Source organism: Manis pentadactyla, chromosome 3 (genome assembly GCF_030020395.1).
Source record: "Manis pentadactyla isolate mManPen7 chromosome 3, mManPen7.hap1, whole genome shotgun sequence".
NCBI classification, from domain to species: Eukaryota; Metazoa; Chordata; class Mammalia; order Pholidota; family Manidae; genus Manis; species Manis pentadactyla.
Genome location: NC_080021.1, coordinates 185,086,763 through 185,107,027, shown reverse-complemented (window position 1 = coordinate 185,107,027; position 20,265 = coordinate 185,086,763). Strand labels below are relative to the sequence as shown.

Below are 20,265 nucleotides of genomic sequence, written 5' to 3'. Positions count from 1 at the left end.
ACAACCAGTCCAGCCTGAGGACCAATAGAGGGGCTTGAGTTCTATTCAGAGATGCGTTCAGAGCTGCAAGCTCCAGACACTTGCTGCAAGCTTAAGGTTCAAATGGGGCTGTGAGGTGGCATGAACCCAGGCCAGCAGCTGCAGGCAGAGGAATGCTAGGTGGTAGACTTGGAGTTCCAGAGAAAGATAACAACTTCTCTCATCATCTCAGCCTTTCCTCTGGTGTCTATACCTGGGCCCCACTCCCTTCCAGGTTCCCTCAGTGGCCCCCTGTCATGCTCCCACCCCCATCCCATAGGCTCTGACACCTGCATACCAGTGTGTGGTAGGGACTCGTTATCACCTTCCTGCTCTGAGAGCAGCTCTTTCCAACCCTTGCTTTTTGTCCATCCAGGTATCGACCTCTGGCAAAGCCCCTACTCCTCCCTTCCTTCCCTCAAGTCCTCTACCTTAGGTTCTAGCCCCAAGAGGAAGCAGGAAGGCCCCAGTACCTCCAGGATGCACCACCCCCTGAAGCTGGTCTGCCACTACAGGCTCAACTTCTGAGGTGAACTTAGGGCAGATCCTAGGAAGAGATTCCTGAGTCAAAGAAAGGTAGTCAGGGATGGGACTTAAGGAGGCTGTGGACACCATCTGACAAACAAAAGACCACCCACCATGGCATCCACAAGGGGAGAGGGTAGGATGTCTTGGGAGAGAAACAGAACCTGGAATTTTAGGAGAAGCAGCAGCAACTCTTCCTGCAGTGTTCTCCCTTTTCCTACAAGCTGTGCCAGGCCCAAGTCCCCTCACTCAGGAAGGTCAGGGTGTATTACACCAGCTTTCTCTTCTCCAAGACCACCTTTGTTCCCTTCCCCATGCTCTGTGCCCATCTGGAGTTTGGGATGGGGAGCAAAATCAGCCCAGGTGGGTCTCCCAGCCCCACCTCACTAAAGGCTTGAAAGTACCTAGAAAAACTTAGTAAAAATACAGACCCTTAAGCTACACTAGGAGACTCTATTTAAAATGGTCTGGGGTAATGCCTCTAATTCTGTATTTTTTATAAGCTCCTCACATGATTCTGAAGTGCAGCCAAGTTTATAAACAATCTAATATGATATGACTCTGGTATCATCTACATCCCCCCTACACACACACACACACACACACACACACACACACCAGCCCATGCCATCCTACCTCTCTGGTAACTCTTCAGAGACAGGATAATTGCTACCTACTTAGTCACTTCCACAGAGGGTGGGGCAGGTGGGGAAGGGGAGATTGGAGAGACGGGAATTAAAAGCTTTCTGGTACCAGGATTTGCCATCAGGCCAGATAAAAGACCCAAGAAATCTTATCTTTTGTTTTGCCCAGTCCTGTCCCAGGAATGCCAGGCTCTTGCCAGCCAGGACACTCCTTACCCCACTTAAGGTCTCAGCCTTTTGTAAAACCTCAGACTCAAGAGCTCAGGTGTCTCTCCTTATTTCACTCAGATTCCAGACCCTTTTCTCTGTGGATCTTGGGATAAAACACCACACCTTCATCTCCATCACAACAATATCCTCATCTCCTCTGCATCCCATCCTCCCTTAAGAGCAACATCCTTATCTTGGGATCAATCTTTCTGTCACTACTTTATACCTGGCCCCCCATGTCCTGTGTCCCTTCCAATCCTTATCCTTGTCCTCTCCAAATCTCTCTCTACTCTCCCTACCTCAATCCAAGCTGTCCTTCAGCAAGCTGTGATAAGCCTGGAGAAAGGGGCATACTGCTGGGTTTAGCACCCTGAGAACCAGATGGATTTTCCAGTCCTAACCTGGTGATTGCAACTCTGAGGCCCCAATCTTGTTAGGCAGGAAAATAGATATGAGCAGGGTGGAAAGAGAATAAAGCCCACTAGGAAGGACTCAAAGAGTTAACCAGTTAAAAATAGAAAGCTCAGAAGGCCAGGAGCAATTTGACCTAGAATGTTGAATACTCCCCAGATAAAGAAAAGTATCTCAGCATAGCCTATGTTTTCACTGTGTCAATTAGAATATGCCATTGTAAGATTTACTTTAGCTTTCTCAAAGGCCCAGATTATTCAGAAAGAATTCTATCTTAAAGCTAACATTGCATTTTAACCAAACAGACAGTGGCTCAGCCCATCTTGAAGGCAGGGCAGACAGTCTTAATTGATATGCTTCCAGACAGAAGCTGATATCCTGGAAAAGAATCAAAGCAGTATATTTCTTGTGTTAAGTTTTAAAAAAAGAAGAAACTTACTGTCTTAACAAAGATGAACATTCTAGGACAATTTGGTCAGTCTGCACCTGGCCCTTTGTCACATTCCTGAAAATCTTCAACTGCCTATAAAACCCCAGACCCTTAACCTTAGAGGCGCCCTCTCTCTGAGGTCCCTGCACTTTCTAAGTGCATAGCCTTTTCCCAATCTTTCAGCACCTCTTCTTTGAGGTAGCCTGCACTCCCCTTTCTCCAAGTGTGCACCTTCTTGCTTTAAATAAACTTCTCATTGCTCAGCTTATAATATTTTGTCTCTGCACTTTTCCAGCAGTGTCTTTGTTACTTTTCTTTGTCATTCTAGTTCTCCAAATTAAAGCTCAAACCTTTCTCCTTCTGTGCTATTTCAGATAAGTAAGGAGGGGCTGCTTAGAACTCAGATCTGGGCTTGCAAATTATCATCGCCTGGGTGCTCCAGACAGAACTGCAGGTTACTGTCATGCTCTTTAGTGGCCTGCCTGAAAGTTTCCTTTCTTTGTCTCTAGGAAGTTCGCAGAACATATTCTCACTCCATCCAGTGCTCTGGGGCTCTCCCAAATCCTGGGGTGGTAGGGACTCAGTTCCCAAGTGGACACTGGGCACCAGGTGACACTGGCTTAAGGAGTTAGCAGGAGATGTGCCCCATGTTGAGTAGCAGTTCAATGAACTTCCTTTATTATTGTAATCTGTCATTCCCTGACACTCGCTTTAATAAATTCCTTCTCACTTTGTACTCTGACTTCCCTGCATCTCTGAACCAACCTCTCCCCCTAACAATCTGGTTTTAAACAGATTCTAAGTCATGACCCAATAATCATCACACACCATACAGCACCATAAATTCCAAAGGGATAAGAGATTTCAAATGTTAAAAAGTCAGCTACAGACTACAGTTTGAAAAAGACAGGTGCACCCCTATGTTTATCGCAGCACTATTTACAATAGCCGGGAAATGGAAGCAACCTAGGTGACCATCAGTGGATGAATGGATGAAGAAGATGTGGTACATATACACAATGGAACATTACTCAGCCATAAGAAGGAGACAGATCCTACCATTTGCAACAACATGGATGGAGCTGGAGGGTGTTATGCTCAGTGAAGTAAGCCAGGCAGAGAGGGACAGGTGCCAAATGATTTCACTCATATGTGGAGTATAGGAACGGGGGAAGGCTGAAGGAACAAAGCAGCAGCAGAATCACAGAACCCAAGAATGGACTAACGGTTACCAAAGGGAAAGGGACTGGGGAGCATGGGTGGGAAGGAAGGGATAAGGGCAGGGAAAAAGAAAGGGGGCCTTACGATTAGCATGTATAATGGGGGGGGTGGCATAGGGAGGGATGTGCAGCAGAGAGAAGACAAGTAGTGAGTCTACAGCATCTTGCTGCGCTGGTGGACAGTGACTGTAATGGGGTTTGTGGGGGGGACTTGGTGAAGGGGGGAGTCTAGTAACCATAATGTTCTTCATGTAATTGTAGATTAATGATAATAAAATGAAAAAAAAAAAGGTCAGCTATAGGAATGAAGGAATGCATAATGGCAGAGTAGGAATCTCTAGGGGGCAGTCTCTTCACCAAAGCAACCAGTGAGCTGGAAAGAGCAATTGGCAGTACCTGTTTCAACTTGAACCTGATTGAACCCTTATGACAATCAGGTGAGTGCTTGATGAAGGGCGAGAATGCTGACCTTCATACGAGAACACCATACATGAGCTAGCTCCTTGCAACACTGTAGGAAGAGCAACCACATTCCTGGAGTGCCTGGCTGGTAGCAGAGATCTCTGCCCTCCAGAATTGGGGGTTGTGCATTTTGGTTGGTCTGGTGGTGCCCTGAGGGACAGGTGTATATGCTTGCTTTGGTTTCGGCCTTCTTGGGATTCTGTAGCAGCAAATATCAGAATATTTAAAGGGACAACCATTTTTGCAGAAAGAGGGTAGAGAAACCTTTGTCAGATCCCTGGTTGACTGCAGATAGACTTCAGGGCCCACACACAACAAAGAATACTCAATTGGCAAAATTTGTTTGGAAGAGTTAAAATGAATGGCTGCAGCTCTAACAAGTAAATATCTGTGATCCCTATGCACTGCAAGAATCAGATTTCCAGAGATACCTCATCATAATCCTCAGACTGTCCAGTTCACAACAAAAAATTACAAAGCATACAAAGAAATGGGAAAGTATGGCCTATCATAGGAAAAAAAGAATTTGATAAAAACCATCCTTAAGGAAGCCCACACAGTAGAAACATCAAGACATTTTGATGAAGACATTAAATTAACTGTCTTACATATGTTCAAAGAGCTGAAGGAAACCATGAGCAAAGAACAAAGGGAAATCTGGAAATAATGTATGAACTAAATGACACTATCAGTAAAGAGGTGCAAATTATAAGAAAGAACCCAAACAAATAATCCAGAGCCAAAAATACAGTAACTTAAGTGAAAATATTCACTGGGAGAATTCAACAAATTTGGGAAGGCAGAAGAAAGTATACTTGAAGATAAAGCAATTGAAATTATTGAGTCTGACTTGAATGTAAGACCTGAAACTGTGAAACTCCTAGAAGAAAATAGGCAGTAAGCTCTTTGACATCAATATAAGAAATGCTTTTTTGGACCAGTCTTAGACAAAGAAAAAAAAACTAAAATAAACAAATGATATTACATCAAAGTAGAAAGGTTTTGTACAATGAAGGAAACCATCAACAAAATGAAAGGCGGCCTGCTGAATCAGAGAAGATATTTACAAATCATACATCCAATAAGGGGCTAATACCTAAAATACATAAAGAACATACACAATATTAAAAAAAACCTGATTAAAAAAATGGTCTTGAGGACTTGAGGCCAGAGGACTTGAATAGACATTTTTCCAAAGACATACAGATGGTCAACAGGCACACTGAAAGAGACTCAACATCACTAATCATCAGGGAAATGCCAACCAAAGCCACAGTGAGGTATCTCCTCACACCAGTTAGGATGGCTACTATCAACAATACAGACATAACAAATGTTGGGAAGGATGTGGAGGAAGAAGAACCCTTTTACATTGCTGCTGAGAATATAAATTGGTACAGCCATTATGAAAAACAGTATGGAGTCTCCTCAAAAAATTAAAAACAAAAATACTGTATGATCCAGAAATCCCACTTCTGGGTATAGATCCAAAGGAAATTAAATCACTACCTTGAAGTGATATCTGTAGGCCCTAGTTCACTGTATCATTATTACCAATAGGCAAGTTATGGAAATAACTTCAGTGTCTGTTGATGGATGAATGGATATAGAAGATGGGGTATTTACATGCAATGGAGCCATAAAGAAGAAGAAAACCCTGTCATTTGTGACAACATAAATGAACCCATAGGGCATTGTGCTAAGTGAAATAAGCCAGACAGGGAGACACAAATACTGTGTGGTATCACTTACATGTGAAATTTCAAAAAAAAAAGTCAGACACATAGAAACAGAGTGGCAGGGGCAGAGGGGCAGGGAAAGGGGAGATGTTGGTCAAAGGGTACAAACTTTAAGTTATAATATGAGTAAGTCCTGAAGATAAAATGTACAGCTTAGTGACTGTAGTTAATAATACTGTACTGTATACTTGAAATTTGCTAAGAAAGTAGATCTTAGGTATTCTCACCACGCACAAAAGAGAAAATGGTAGCTGTGAAATGATGGAGGCATTAATTAACTTTATTGTGGTAATATTTCACAGTGTACACATATATCAAATCACCACATTGTACTCTTATATATACAACTTTATTTGTCAATTATATATCAACAAAGCTTGGGGAAAATACAGGGGGAAATTGTGGCCTTGCATTTGACAATGGCTTCTTAAATATGACACCTAAGACACAGGCAGAAAAGAAAAAATACATAAATTGGACTTAAAAATTTTATGCATCAAAAGACACTATCAAGATAGTGAAAAGATAACTCACAAGACTGGGAGTAAATATTTGTAGATCGTTTACCTGATAAGGGTCTATTATCCAGAATGTACAAAGAACTCCTACAATTCAATAATCAGATTTGCATTTTAGGAAATCTTCAGTCTGCTGGAAGGAGGGGAATCGCATGGAGCCTGGAGTGCAGTGAAGAGGCAATCGCAGTGTTCTGGAGATGAGGTGGGGAGGTCTGCACCAAGATAGTGGCTGGAAATGGAAGGAGGGCCTGACAGGTTCAGCTGATGCTGAGGAGGTAGGCTCCGGCAGCCTGGGGACTACTAAGCTGTGTGAAGTTTTTGTTTCTGCATACTAGTGAGGCTGGGTGCCAGGATAGGATCTGTCTTTCAGGAAGGAAAAGGAGGGAGATTCCTATTCTTGCCTGAACAGAGTGGCTGCACAGGGAGGAAGTGAAAGTGTCCGCCTACATAAATAAGCCACAGAGCAGTCCCAGCCCACATACGGACCCCAACTTGCCGCTGTCCACTGCACCCACAGCGCTGGCCGCACACTCAGCCCTCTACCACAGCAATGGCTCAGTCACTGGCCCTGAGTGTCTTTGTCCTGGTCCTGGCCTTCTGCACCCCCTGGACCCAAGGTATCAAGGAGGGAGTTGCCCAGGATGGGGCAAGGGGCCTGAGAGGCCAGGGAGGGAGCCTACACATAGCTCCTGGCTCCCTGTGAACCCCACCCTGCAGGCAGTGATGGAGGGGCACAGGACTGTTGTCTCAAGTACAGCCTAAGGAAGATTCCTGCCCAGGTTGTGCGCAGCTACCGGAAGCAGGAGCCAAGCTTAGGCTGCCCCATCCCAGCTATCCTGTGAGTGGGTGCTAGGGGGTGGGTGCAGCTGAGTGGGGAGGGCATCGTGGGCAAGACTGAAACAGGCTTGCTAATGCCCAACCCCCAGGTTCTCACCTCGGAAGCGCTCTCAGGCAGAGCTATGTGCAGATCCTAAGAAGGCCTGGGTGCAGCAGCTGATGCAGCGTCTGGACAAGCCACCAGCCCCACGGAAACAAGTCCCAGGCTGTAAGAAGGAGAAGGGGACCCCCAAGTCTGGCAAGAAGGGGAAGGGCTCCAAAGGCTGTAAGAGGTGAGAAAGCTGAAGGGATGGAGGGAGGGAAGTGAAGGGGATCTTCAATCAGCCCTCAAAGCTCTCGTCTGCATTCCTAGGACTGAGCAACCAGACTCCCCAAAAGGGCCATAGCCCAGTGACCAGCCTGGAGCCCGGAGGCCCTGACCAGCCTCACCAGGGCTTGGAGCCCCAATCCAAGGGGCAAGAAGCAGGCTAGGGAAGAGCGGAGCCCCAGGAGCCCCAGAGTGGCCCCCTTATTTGGGCCCTGCCTCACCCCTTCTCCTGCTTTAACCATCCCTTCAGTATTCCCAGCCCTACCCTGCATGGCTGAGCTGCCCACACCAGGCCAGGCTGAAAGGCAGAGGCGAAGAGTCTCTCAGGGAATGTGGGAGGAGGCAGCAGGACTGTCTCCACCGAGGAAGGACCAGCCAGCACCCTGGGCCTGACTCTGCTCCCCACTGCAGCCCCCTCTTCCTTATAAATATGACTTATACCTAATTGAATAAAAACCTACTCCAGCCTCCACCCAAGTATCTGTTCCTGTGTGTTTGAGTCCATGGGAAAGCCAGTGTCACTACAGAATGGGGTCACACTACAGAACTGGAGTCCCAGCCAAGACCTCAGGCTGGCAAATTCTATATTCTCACCTACCCCAAGGGTTTCCTTGCCACCAGGTGCCCAGACCTGTGGGCAGTAAAATGAGCTCCTCCTGGTCTCTGAGAAAGAAAGCCCTGCCAATGGAAAAGATGGTGGACCCCAAGCACGAGCCCTCTGGCAGCTCTGCAGGCCTCTGAGACCCTGCAGAGATCCCCTCCCTGATTATGTCCAGCATTCTCTTATTCCAGGAATGACCTCCAGATCTTTCCCCAGGTCTATCAGCAACTGCCTCCCCTTTCCTTAGGGCCTACTGAATGCGAACCTCCAAGTACCTTTGGGGGGATCCCCAGGAGAGTGACTAGAGCCTGAGCCCACCTTTAACACAGGCAAACACCAGTTCTGCTGAAACTTACCCTATGCACAGTTCCAGCCCTGGGAGAAGTTCAGAGCCACATCCCTTCCCAAAGACCGACAAGGACTCCCTCATGCCCCAATCAATGAAGCTCGGTTTCTGGCCTCTCCTCCTTATAAGAAGCTGTGTTCCCCCTGTTCCTGTCTGGACTTCTTGACTCCCTCAGCTTCCTTCCAGTTGAGAAGGCCTCTGCCCCTTCCCTTCTTTTCTCCTGTAGGGTACTTTAGCCCCTTTAAGCTCTGGAGACCACGGAATACCTCCTGTGGCAGGCATTTGGGAAGCCCAGAATTGAGATGTGAATTAATCTCCTCTCCAGAAAGACTCCAGCTTAGCTCTCCTCTACCCCTTCCTCCCCAAAGCAGAGGTCCTCCTACATCCCCCTTCACTCCTAGGCAGCAAGAGGAAGAACCATCAGATGGAGCCAGGCCATGTGGGGAAGAAGGGAACAGATCCTGGGACAGGGGCAAGAAGCTAGAGGTGGCTGCCCCCACCACCTTTTCCTTCCACTGGAGCCTAAGCATGCTGCAGCACTTACCACTCATAAAGTCCTTAAAGTACTGTATTTGCTGTCTGCTCCTCCTGAGGCCTGTGAAGGTAGAGGCTCCTCCCTCCCTATCCAAGTGCAGCAAGTGTGATCTTAAGTCTACAAACTCAGATGTGCAATCACCACATCTTAAAATGGTCTTTCAATGAACTTAATTCCTCCTCCAAGCCCCTGCACAGGCATATCAGTGAGGAATTCAACACCAGGCAGTCTTGGGGTCCCATCTGCCAAGGGCTGTGCAAAGGTCATAGAAACATCAAGACACAGGGGAGGCTTCCTCCCTGCCCTCCACACTATCCCATCACTGGACACCAGTCTCACCAGGGAATGCTATTGCCCTTGTGGTCCCAGCAGTATGACTCTTCACAGCCTGGACTCTCAAACTCTCAGCTCCTTGCCACATTTGAGACATGGGAATTCAGCTGTGAGAGCCCCTCAGCTTGGACCTGGCTTCCCCAGACACTCCCCAGAGCCATCTACTGAGGTCCTGCTGCTCCCTTCGTCAAGCCAGGGATTAGAGCCCCCTGCCCAAACTGGCTACAGGTCAGTCTCCTCCACAGGCTTAAAGAACTTTCTCCAAAAATCTCCTCTCCTCAGTCCCTCCAGGGCACAACCTCTTCCCGGGCTTACTTAAGACTTTTACACAGGCAGAAGGGCTTTGGACATCAAGACGCCTATACTCTCAGCCCTGCCAAAACCCTTGCTTATTGTAAAGAGAAAGGAAAAACATAGGCAGAACAAGACTTCATATTTCACTAAATTATCCTGCATGCCTAGTATTTGCCTAAGCCTGGCCCTGAGTAGGCATGCAATATATTATTTATTCCATCAGAGAATGAGTGGCCACTCTACTTGTCTGTCTCCATCTTTGACAATGTTGTTCTGTGCTTTCTTCTTTCTGTAAGATGCATAACTCAAAAAAGATCAACTAATACATACTCAGTTTTTAAAAATAGCAAAAAGCACCAAAAGGCTTACTCAGAACAACCATTTCCTACAACTTTTAACTCTTAAGCTACTTCTTCTAGGAGTTAGTACTGTTCTGTCTAACTACTTTATTTCATACCTCAGTTGATTTGTCAATTTTAAACATTACTGACTTCCTATAATAAAAAGTGGAATTTAGTTCTTAACCAACCCTCCTCTCCTGTCAACATATCCTCTAAATATAGTTATGCAACTATTTTAAGTCTTGATCAAAGTTAACATTATTATGGCCATGTAACTATTCACTGTTAAGTAGTGTACTATGTTTATTTTTCTTTTGTCATTCAGCTTTTCGTTTTTCTTAAAAGTTCTAACTGCTCATCCTTTTTTAAAATATCTCTATGTTGCCAGTAGTATAGCCTCAATATTTTTCAAATGCTTCATCATATTAGGTGTATTAAAGACCCAATGTTTAAAATACATATAACAGAAGAAAATGTAGGTGAGTGTGTTTATAACCTTGAGATAGAAAATAACTTCTTAAACAAGACATAAAAACATAAAACACAAACCTAAGGTAAAAGATCAGCACCATTAAATTCAAAGACAAGTAGGAGTTCAGGATAAAGATGGAAAATTAAACATGCATTTATTTCACTCCTTCCTGAGCTCCAACTACAACTACAGTAAATGTTTTTTTGTGTGTGTATGTGTGTGTAAAGGCATAAACCCACAAGGACCCAGATGGAAGAGGAGATAAAGGTAACTTTCCATAAGATTGCTGCTTAGACAAGTAAATATTTCCATAAAAGTAGGTGCAATGTAAAAAATAAAATTATGAATTTAAAGGATTTTCAAAGCCTTGTGTATGCATACAGTAAAAGTAAATCTTTTCCTGAATACTAGTATGCCAGTGTTCAATGGCTTTTACAAGAACTGTAAAAAGAAAGTGAGCAAAGAAAATTCAATGAAGACAATGGCTTTTACTAAAAATATAAAAAGTAAAGCAGAAAAATTTTTAAAGATCAGTCATGCCCCAAATTTACAAAATCATCAACCCCCCAAACATGAAAATTCACTGGCATCCTGAGTTTTTCCTTTTAACACTGAAGCACTAAAGCATTTCATTGCTTTAAAATTGAGTCAACACTATCTTCTAACAATGTCACCTCCAGGGCCATCCGGAAAATTGCTAATCCCATGGTTTTGAATGACTTTACCACTCTCATCTGTGAAATGATAGCACACCCTCTCATGAAATGGTGGGCCAGCTCCTTCTTGTCAGTGTTGCCTCAGAATCAGAAATCTCCTGGTTCCCCCAGTTCACTCCTCTGTGAATCCTTTAAAGGCCTTTGATATGGATATAAGGGATGGATGGGCCTAGTAAGATCTCCCAGAATAACAGTTAATAGAAATGTCTTAACAGATGAACCTGAAACTAATTCCAAACTAAGCAATTAGATTTCTTAACACACCCCCAACCCATGATACCCAGGCCACCCTTTGGCTAGCCGCCATTCATTCCTTGGTCATCAGTCCAGCCTTTAGAAGGACATGATCGCCAATGACAGGTTCTGTCTTCTGATATCTTCCCTTTAAAAATTAAAAATGGGGCAGCATGGTGCTACCAGCACAGCACCACTGACACACTGAGCATCTTCTGCCTGCTTTGTGGCACAGGAAGGTCAGAGGTTAATGGGTGTGTGCCTGCTATTTATGAAAGCTCAAAATCTATTTGTTTCCTAGTTTTAATCATTTACCTGTGGAAATGTCTTCAGCTTCAGCGGGCCTCTTTGGTGACGTTCTTTTTCTTTCTCACATCCAGGTGTTATTTCTCCTTATATTTTGGGACAAAGTGATGCTGTTCTGTTAAAATCAATGCTTCTGTCTTTTGGCATCAGTTTTGACCAATAAGTGACCGTTTTTATGGATGCTGAAATTGCCAAGCCTCTTTTTCTAACGCCTATATTTGTCATTCTTCTAGTGGTGTCTACAGTTCCCCTTCGCAGATTGTGTCCGCTTCTGATCACCTGAGCAGGCGGCGCCAATTTCGATTGAGAATAGTTCATCCTCCTCGCCAAGCGAGATGCCAAACTCCACTTGGCAGTGAGATGCTCATTGCCCTGCTCCGCCACCAGGAGGCAGCACTGTCGCAGCGGTCCTCGGCCCGCTAATGGCAAACAACAGGCTAGTGGATTGAATTTTCTTTTCTCATTTCCTTCATCTTTCTGGAACCAGTTTCCTTTAATTAGTTTTATATTTGTGCCTCATATATGCCTCATGATAGGCCAGAGGTCTAGAATTTTCCTGTGCCCACTGATGAGCCAGCCAAACACTTTTTCCGTGTCCGGGCTAATGCATCGCGCCCAGCATCGCGTCCGGCACAGAGGCTCTCAATAAAGTTCCACTGAATAAAGAAACCTTTTGTTAAAGTTGGCACCGTCATTAAGTGGCTTAAGGAATCAATCGGGTGCAGGTTATGTGGCCGCTGTGCTGGGCCTGGATAACGGCCGCCAGAGGACTTCCGAGACCCACGCTGTCCGCAGGTCCCACAGCCCGTCTGCCCTGCGCACGCCCGGCCCACACGCTCGACTTCGGAACCCGAGGAGGCATGGAGCGGGGAGAGTCCCAGAGGCGGTCCCAGGCCCAGGGACTTTGGGCCCAACGCCCATCCCAGGCTCTCTGAGCAGCCCGCCCGCTCAGGGTCGCGTTCCGGCCCTGCGAGAGCAGCAATCCAACCCCACTCCAGAGCGTCCCCCCCCACCGCCACCCCTCCGCCGCAGCCACGTCCCACCCCAAAGCCCCTCTTCCCAGGCTGGGGCGCCCTCTGCGGGCTTGGGAGGGGAACACATCCGGCGCATACACATGTGAACACACCGCCCTGTACACCACACACACAGAGGGGTGATGGGCAAACCAGTTATGCACGGCCCCACGGACACTTGAGATACCCACATTCAGCCATTCAACAAACACTAAGCATCTAGTTGAGGTCCTCTGTCCATAATCATTCACAGCCCTGATCTCCCACCCCTGCCACAGACTTGTTTGACTTCCCAGGCCCAGCTGCTCCCTCCCCTCTCCCAGTGACTAAGTGCCCTGCACCCAAGATCTCTGACCCCTGGGGTATGAATTTGGTCAGACCAGGGAGCATGAAGGTGGGCAGGCTCCCTGGAGGAGAGGAGGGCTAGGTTGGGCTGGGCTGCTCTGAGCTGGGAGGAGATTTGACCAGGGTTCACACTGAACTAGAAATTCCAGAAAGGCGATTTGGCTGGGAAGAGGGTGGACTAGGGGAAGCAGGTAGCACAGTGAGGGCTCTGTGTGTGTGGTCAGAAACTGTTTCCAACTCAGTCCTTGGCTTCTGAAACACCCTCCTTGGATCATCTAAACCACAGGCTGGGGAGGGGGTGCTTTCACCTTCCACCCTCAGAGCCCACAGGGTACTGATATGACAGCCCCTCCTTCTGATTCTTCTTCATCATCACCGTGATCTATCAGTGTTGGGGAGCTTCAGGACTTGAATGGGCCTCTTCTATCTACACTCACTCACTCCCTTGGAAATCTCATTGTCTTATGGTTTTAAATACCATCCATATGCTCCCAAATTTGTATCTTATTCTAGAATCTCTCACCGAACTTCAGATCCATATTACCAGCTACCTACTTAACATTTCCACTTATATGTCCCAAATGCAGCTTCATCTTCACAAGTCAAAACAAAGCTCCTGATCTTCCCACAAACCCACTCCTCTGTCATCCACATCTTTGTAAATGTAATTCCATCTACCATGTTGCTCAAGTCAAGAATATTGCAGTATTCTTGCCTCTTCTTTCTTTCACATCCGATGCTGAACCCCTCAGCAATGCCCATTGGCACCTACCTTCAAAATATTTCTAGAATCTGACCACTTTTCACCAACTCCCAACAACATCATGTCCTCCTTGGATTATTGCAATAGCCTCTGACTGCTTCCATTCCTCCCTGCTTCCATTCTTGCACAACTTCAGCGTATTCTCCATCTGAGCCAGAAGGAGCCTTTAAATTATGTCACACCTCTGTTCAAAACCCTCCAATGGTTCCCCACCTCATTCAGAGTAAAACATAAACCCTAAAATAGACTACAAAGCCCTACACTATCTGGCCCCTGTTATTATCTCACTACCACTCTACTCTTTGCTCACTTCCCTTCCATAGCACCGGCCTCCTTTCTATTCCTCAAACACACTCTTGCTCAAACCTTCACACCTGCTGCTTTCTTTACCTAAAACGTCCTTCCCAGATATCTGCATGGCTCTCTCCCTCACTTTCTTCATACCTACTTATGACTGAAGAGAAGGTTCCTATGGCCAGGATCCTCACCTGAATCTAAACTACTTGATGATGTAACTGGCCTGCTGCTAGGCTACTACTTCCACACCCTAGGCAATTAGCTATTATTGACTGAGTCACTATATAAAGAGCTCTTCCCAGTGCTCTGGGCAGAGACAGAGAGGAAGGAGGATTACAGACCTGCAGACTGTTGCAGGCTATTGGATGCAGACCTAATCCTAGTGCTCGACCGACTTATCGCAGAGAGAACAAGCCAGGTAACCCTTTCATCCCAGGAACGTTCCATTGTCATTCCTCAGTCTCACTGAATCCATAGTGAACTTGTCCAAGGCTGAAACCCAGTGGCAAGACACCACTCTATGCTTAACTGTTATCAGTAAAGGTTTCCATGACCACTTTCTCCAGTACTCCCTAACCCTCTGGCCTTCTTTATTTTTCTTCAGAGCACTTATTGCCATCTAACATACCATATGTTTTTCTTGTTTGCTTATTGCTTATCTCCTTCAGTGGAATAACAACTCTGCAAGAGCAGGAATGTCTGTCTGTTTTGTTTACTGCTGTATCCCAGTGCCAAGAACATTGTCTGGAACATGGGATGTCCTCAATAAATATTTATTGAATGAATGTAGTACAAATTCCTTGTTAATTATTATTTCATTATTTCACTCTTTCCTCCTTATTCTCAGGATCTTTCCTAACAAGCATTCCAGGCAGATACTATTAAAATTTAATTGAAACCTCTATGCCAGCTCTGCAGTATACTCTTGTATCCTTCAGGATCTTAGCAGGAAACAACTGACATGCCCAAAAAGGTTTAATGGAAAAGCATTTAGAGAAGGCATCATTCACAGAGGTGAGGGCAGGATTGTTGTAGGCAGCCACTGCCCCTGAATTATTATAGCTCCAAACCTCAGGCTGTCTCTCCTTCCCAACAAAGTTGACATTAAGTGTACTGCCTGCAATTGTGCCTACTGAACGACTTCCCTTCATCATTGTCTGAATGTAAGTAACTACTTACAGTCTACTTCTGGTTGATGCCGGCATACCTCAGAGACCCACCTGAAAATCAAGACCATCCATTTTCTCCCTCTGTTAACAGAAAACTTCTCCATGAAGGCATAGAAATGGTCAGAAGCAGCAGGAAACAATACAGTAGGAATCTGAGCCATGTGCCAATGCTTTTACTCATGCCTTCTAAAATTTCTAAGGCCTGGTCTCATATGCACAGATTCGTTTAACAATGGATGCTGCTGTGCACATCCAACTACATGATTTGCTACAGATAACACCCTTAAGTTGCATCACTGGGTGAAGTATCATCTGAGTTTGAGACCAGAGCCCAGAGAAAATCAGGAGCTGCCTCTCAAATAGAGAAGAGTTGCTAGCAGGAGAGGTATAGCTTTACTCTAACACCCTAAAAGTCTTTGTTGTAATGGTCCTGCTGCTGGGGCTCCTACAGTGTCCTTCTCTACCACAGACAATCTGAAGTTGATTAGATTTATCAGTCACGACTTAGCCTGTAAACTGAATCTGCTGCAGAGCCCTTCCTTGCTCTGGGCCTCATTCAAAATTGCCAGCTATATGACATATTCAGTAAATATTTTTGCAGCAGTACACATAAATATGATACATATTGCCTCCAAAACCCAAACTATCCTTTAAGCTTTGCACCTTTCTTCATGGTGAAGGTGCAACATACCTCAGACCACTGTTTTCCAGCTCTTGCGCATCCCCAATAGCCTAGAAATCCTGCCACCTGTGTGGCAGGATCCTGAATTTTTGTAGGATTTCTTTCTCTCCCTCTGGTATAGATGGGTTTTATAAGGCATTTAGGGTGCTTGCTATTCCTTATGCACCAGATCCAGTAAGCATGGCATTAGTTGATGTTCTGTGGAATATCAATATTATGACAGAGAGCAGAAAAGTTGATATATCCCTGAAGTAAGACAGTGAAGATGTATTCCTGTCATTCCAGTTGAAAAGAAACAGATATCGATGGTCTTTAATTGACTGGTACAGATAAAAGTCATGTGCTAAATTATTAGCTGTAATACACTGTGCCAAGGACTGCAGCACCTTTTAAAGTCTTCACACTGCCCTAATCTATGCAACTGGTCTAGGAATGCAGCATCACTTTAAGTTTACAATTGTAGGGGGAAATGTGGTAGGGCAGGCATAGTTCAAAGGACTTCTCCTTGGCACTTTCTACCATAATTTTCCTTACTCTGTGGTCAGGTAACCAGTGTGGAGATTTTGCTAATTACTAAGTATATCTATTCCCACTACACATTCTGAAACTAGAGAAATAACCAGTGGACAGATCTTACAGACTCACTGTGAGATAGACCTGGACCAAGATCCTTCTATCACCTGACTGATCTCTCTATAAACCCTCACTCTGACTGGTGGACCACATAGGGTTTCAGGTCTATCTTGCCAATGGGTTTCAGCCCTCAGCAAGTTCACTATGGATTTAATGTAACCATGTTCTTGGGGTGAAAGGGTTATAACCAACTTTATTCCCACGGTGGCAGGTCAATCATTAGAATCCCATCCACTCAGAGTGAGTCTGCATGCAGCAAGCCAGTCTCTGCCTCTGGGCATCTCTGCACCCGCAGCCATCTCATTCTCAGTCCTCAGCGCTGCCACCACTCCAGCCTCTGCTCTCCTGCAGCCTTGCAGCTGTGCCACCGTGTCTCCCAGAGCACTGGACGGAGTTCTGCATATAGAGTCAATAATAATTTATTGCCCACACGTGTGTAGTGAGCAAGCCAACCAGGGCCAGGTGAGAATCCTGGCCATAGGAACCTTCACCTTTTCCACAGTCCCCAAGACTAGTATTAATATGAGACAGTACCTATTGTACAGAAAATGAAAGTTCCTATGGCCAGGATCCTCACCTGACCCTAATCTACTTGATGATGTAATCGGCCTACTGCTAGGTTAATGCTTACAATAAGCCAGTATTGCCTGTGTTGCTATATAAAGAGCTCCATCCAGTGTTTGGGGCAGAGCAGAGGCTGGAGGCAAAGGCAGAGCCTGGAGCAGCAAACAGAGTCTAGAGAAGAGGCAAGGGCTGCTAGGCAGGGAGAAGCCCGGAGATAGAGACTGGTTTGCTGCACGCAGACTTGCCCTGAGGTAGATGGGATTCTAGCGCTTGACCTGCCCCCACAAGAATAAAGCTGGGTATAAACTTCTTTACCCTCAACATTCCATTGTCATTTTTCGGTGTTCCAGAATCCAGAGTGAACTTACCCAGGGCAGAAAGCCTCAGGCAAAACATTAATAATGCCCCAAAGGTCTGAGTATTTCCTGTTCCCCCTTCACAGTAACTCTGGCAAATGGCTTCAGATCTCTCTAGGGAAGACTGAGGGCAGTGATTCTCAAACGTTAGCATGCATCAGAATCACAATAAAGGCTTGTTAAAAACAGATTGCTGGGCCACCCTCAGAGTTTCTGATTCAGTGGAGTTGGGGCAGAGCACGAAAATTTGCACTTCTGAAGTTCCCAGGTGACACTGATGCTGGTCCAGGAAAGACACTGGGAACCACTAACTAGGAGAAAAGATTTATAGACTCCACCTGTGAAAGAGACTCAGGCCCTCCCAATCAAGGGGCTTTATGTCTGGGGAACTGACTTAAATTGAGGTACTGGGTAAAAGACTGAGTCCCCAATACAATTTGGATCAGATTTCTGCCTAGCAGGCCTAGAATGTTTCCACTCATACAGGTCAAGTAGCAGAATCAGCAAGCTGTCCTTCTTATTCATTCCTAGAGACGCTATGATCAATAGCTAGCACCACAGATCCCTGTGGTCAAAGCACATTGATTACCACTTGTCCTTGCAGCTCATATAGTAATTTCATATAGTAATTATAGGTTTGATCTAATTGATCCAGTTAGGTGCCTACATCTGGCCTCCACCATTCAAGGATTCCATGATTCCCCTTGAAATAAGACTGTTCATCCCAAGAGGGCATCTCCCATCCTCATCTCCTGCCTACTAAGAACGCCACTACAGTGCCTTCCAAAGAAGCTGGGGTTCCCCTCACCAGTGCCTTTCTTACTGCCTTGGAGAAGGAAGTTTCTTTCAGGGCCCTTCACAGGGGTCCCATCTGCGGTTGCACATAATAGGTGCACTCCAACAGCCCCATCTCTCTAACATTCCCACTCCTTTCTCCACTTTGCTTCTCAAAGTACAGTCTGAGGACCAGTACCATCAACATCACTTAAAAATTTGTTAGAAATGCAACATCTTGGGCTTCATCCCTTCTGATCTACTGAATCAGAATCCATATTAATACCCCAGGCAAATCATATGCATGTAAAAGTTTAGGGAGCAGTGTTCTACAGTATGTCAGTGAGGTTGTAGCATCTCGACTTCACTGATCCTAGCCCACTGTTGAGTCCATTCTTCCAGTAAAATCCAACAGACTATTAACACCACTCCCTGGTGCTCAGCTAATACAGTAATGCCCAAACCCTGGAGAGGGCACCTATATCAATAAATTTGTCCTCACTGGTCCCCAGGATCCTCCCAGTACAGCTGACAAGTTCCTGCAACTCCTTCGGCATATGTGCTCTAGATGGGGGTAGGACAACAGGGAATAATCAGAACCTCCATAAGCAGAAGGATGGATAGATTCATGGTGTGGATAAAATGAGAGTTCCTGTGGCCAGGATTCTCACCTCGCCCTGGTTGACTAGCTTGCTGCACACCTGTGGGCAATACATGGCTGTTGACTCTATATAAAGAGCTCCGCCCAGTGCTCTGGGCGACACGGTGGCAGGGCTGCAAGGCTGCAGGAGAGCAGAGCAAAGTCTGGAGTGGTGGCAGCGCCAAGGACAGAGGCCCAGAGGACGGCTGTGTGGGATGGCTGTGCGGACAGAGGAGCTCGGAGGATGGCTGTGAGGACAGTAGGGCCCAGAGGCAGAGACTGGCTTGCTGCATGCAGACTTGCTCTTGAGTGAATGGGATTTTAGTGACTGACCTGCCACCTGGAAATAAAGTTGGATATAACCCCTTCACCCCAAGAATATTTTGCTGTCATTTTCTTTGGTCTCATTGAATCCATAGTGAACTTGCCTGGGGCTGAAACCCATTGGCAAGACACATGGAAAGATGAATAGATAGATGAATTGATGTACAACTTAATGAAAGGATTAAATAGTAATAATGGTTACTGTTTAATAGTTGGTTTATTTAATGAATGTTTATTATGCATCAGGCTATAAACTAAGGGCTTTACTCAGAGTACCTCATTTGATCATAAGAGGCACATCTATTACCATTCCTAGTTTATGGATAAGGATACTAAGCCATGGATGCTGGATAACTTGCACATCCCACAGCTAGCAAATGGTGGAATCAGAACCCCAACCTAGGCATGCTATCTATAGTGTCTCCCTCCTCTGTACTGTTCATTGATCAATGGGCGGTTGGCAGCCAGGCAGTGTGATATAGTGATAAAGAATGTAAACCTCAGAGCAAAAAACACCTAAGTTCAAGACACTAGCTGTGTGGCTGTGTGCTCTGAGCATCATTTTCCTTATGTGTTAAACAGAGGTGATAATATGATAATAAAAACTATTTCATAATTTTGTTGGGGAAGTGAAGCAAATAGTGATAAAGTCCATGATACAGAGTTTAGCACAAAGTAAATAATCAAAAATACTATAACTGTTAATCAAGACAATTTGGTACTGGCACAAGAACAGAGCCACAGACCAGTGGAACAGAAGAGAGACTCCAAACATTAACCCAAACATATATGGTCAATGAATATATGATAAAGGAGCCATGGACATATAATGGGGAAATGACAGCCTCTTCAACAGCTGGTGTTGGCAAAACTGGACAGCTACATGTAAGAGAATGAAACTGGATCACTATCTAACCCTATACACAAAAGTAAATTCAAAATGGATCAAAGACCTGAATGTAAGCCAAGAAACCATAAAACTCTTTGAAAAAAACATAGGCAAAAATCTCTTGGACATAAACATGAGCAACTTCTTCAAGAACATATCTCCCCGGGCAAGGGGAACAAAAGCAAAAATGAACAAGTGGGACTATATCAAGCTGAAAAGCTTCTGTACAGCAAAAGACACCATCAATAGAACAAAAAGGCATCCTACAGTATGGGAGAATATATTCATAAATGACAGATCCAATAAAGGGTTGACAT

General features: G+C 45.4%; 1 protein-coding gene and 1 long non-coding RNA gene across 4 annotated transcripts; one reads left to right on the top strand and one right to left on the bottom strand.

Moving 5' to 3' along the window:
* The first annotated feature begins 6,589 nt into the window (after positions 1-6,589).
* CCL21 (C-C motif chemokine ligand 21) lies at positions 6,590-13,469 on the top strand. 3 transcript variants are annotated; one of them, XM_036898083.2, is made up of 4 exons: positions 6,590-6,794; positions 6,895-7,015; positions 7,104-7,286; positions 11,733-13,469. In XM_036898083.2, exons 1-4 carry the CDS (start codon positions 6,728-6,730, stop codon positions 11,920-11,922), a joined length of 561 nt encoding a protein of 186 aa, XP_036753978.2. In that variant the 5' UTR covers positions 6,590-6,727; the 3' UTR covers positions 11,923-13,469. The 3 variants fall into 3 exon arrangements, with proteins under 3 accessions (XP_036753978.2, XP_057354777.1, XP_036753979.1); XM_057498794.1 differs by lacking the exon at positions 11,733-13,469 and adding an exon at positions 7,348-7,793 and having other exon boundaries at positions 6,611-6,794; XM_036898084.2 differs by lacking the exon at positions 11,733-13,469 and adding an exon at positions 7,367-7,793 and having other exon boundaries at positions 6,637-6,794.
* On the bottom strand, positions 7,665-11,853 carry LOC118918834 (uncharacterized). The gene is made up of 2 exons (XR_005027274.2): positions 11,509-11,853; positions 7,665-11,098 (listed from the first exon to the last, which is right to left on the bottom strand). It is a non-coding gene; the product is annotated as an uncharacterized LOC118918834 (long non-coding RNA).
* Positions 13,470-20,265: the final 6,796 nt, after the last annotated feature.

Excerpts from the sequence above, each read along its gene's own strand:
- CCL21 (XM_036898083.2), top strand. The coding sequence starts at position 6,728 with ATGGCTCAGTCACTGGCCCTGAGTGTCTTTGTCCTGGTCCTGGCCTTC. Across the intron at positions 6,795-6,894 it reads CTGCACCCCCTGGACCCAAG|GCAGTGATGGAGGGGCACAG; the intron begins GTATCAAGGAGG and ends CCCACCCTGCAG. Across the intron at positions 7,016-7,103 it reads TGCCCCATCCCAGCTATCCT|GTTCTCACCTCGGAAGCGCT; the intron begins GTGAGTGGGTGC and ends CCCAACCCCCAG.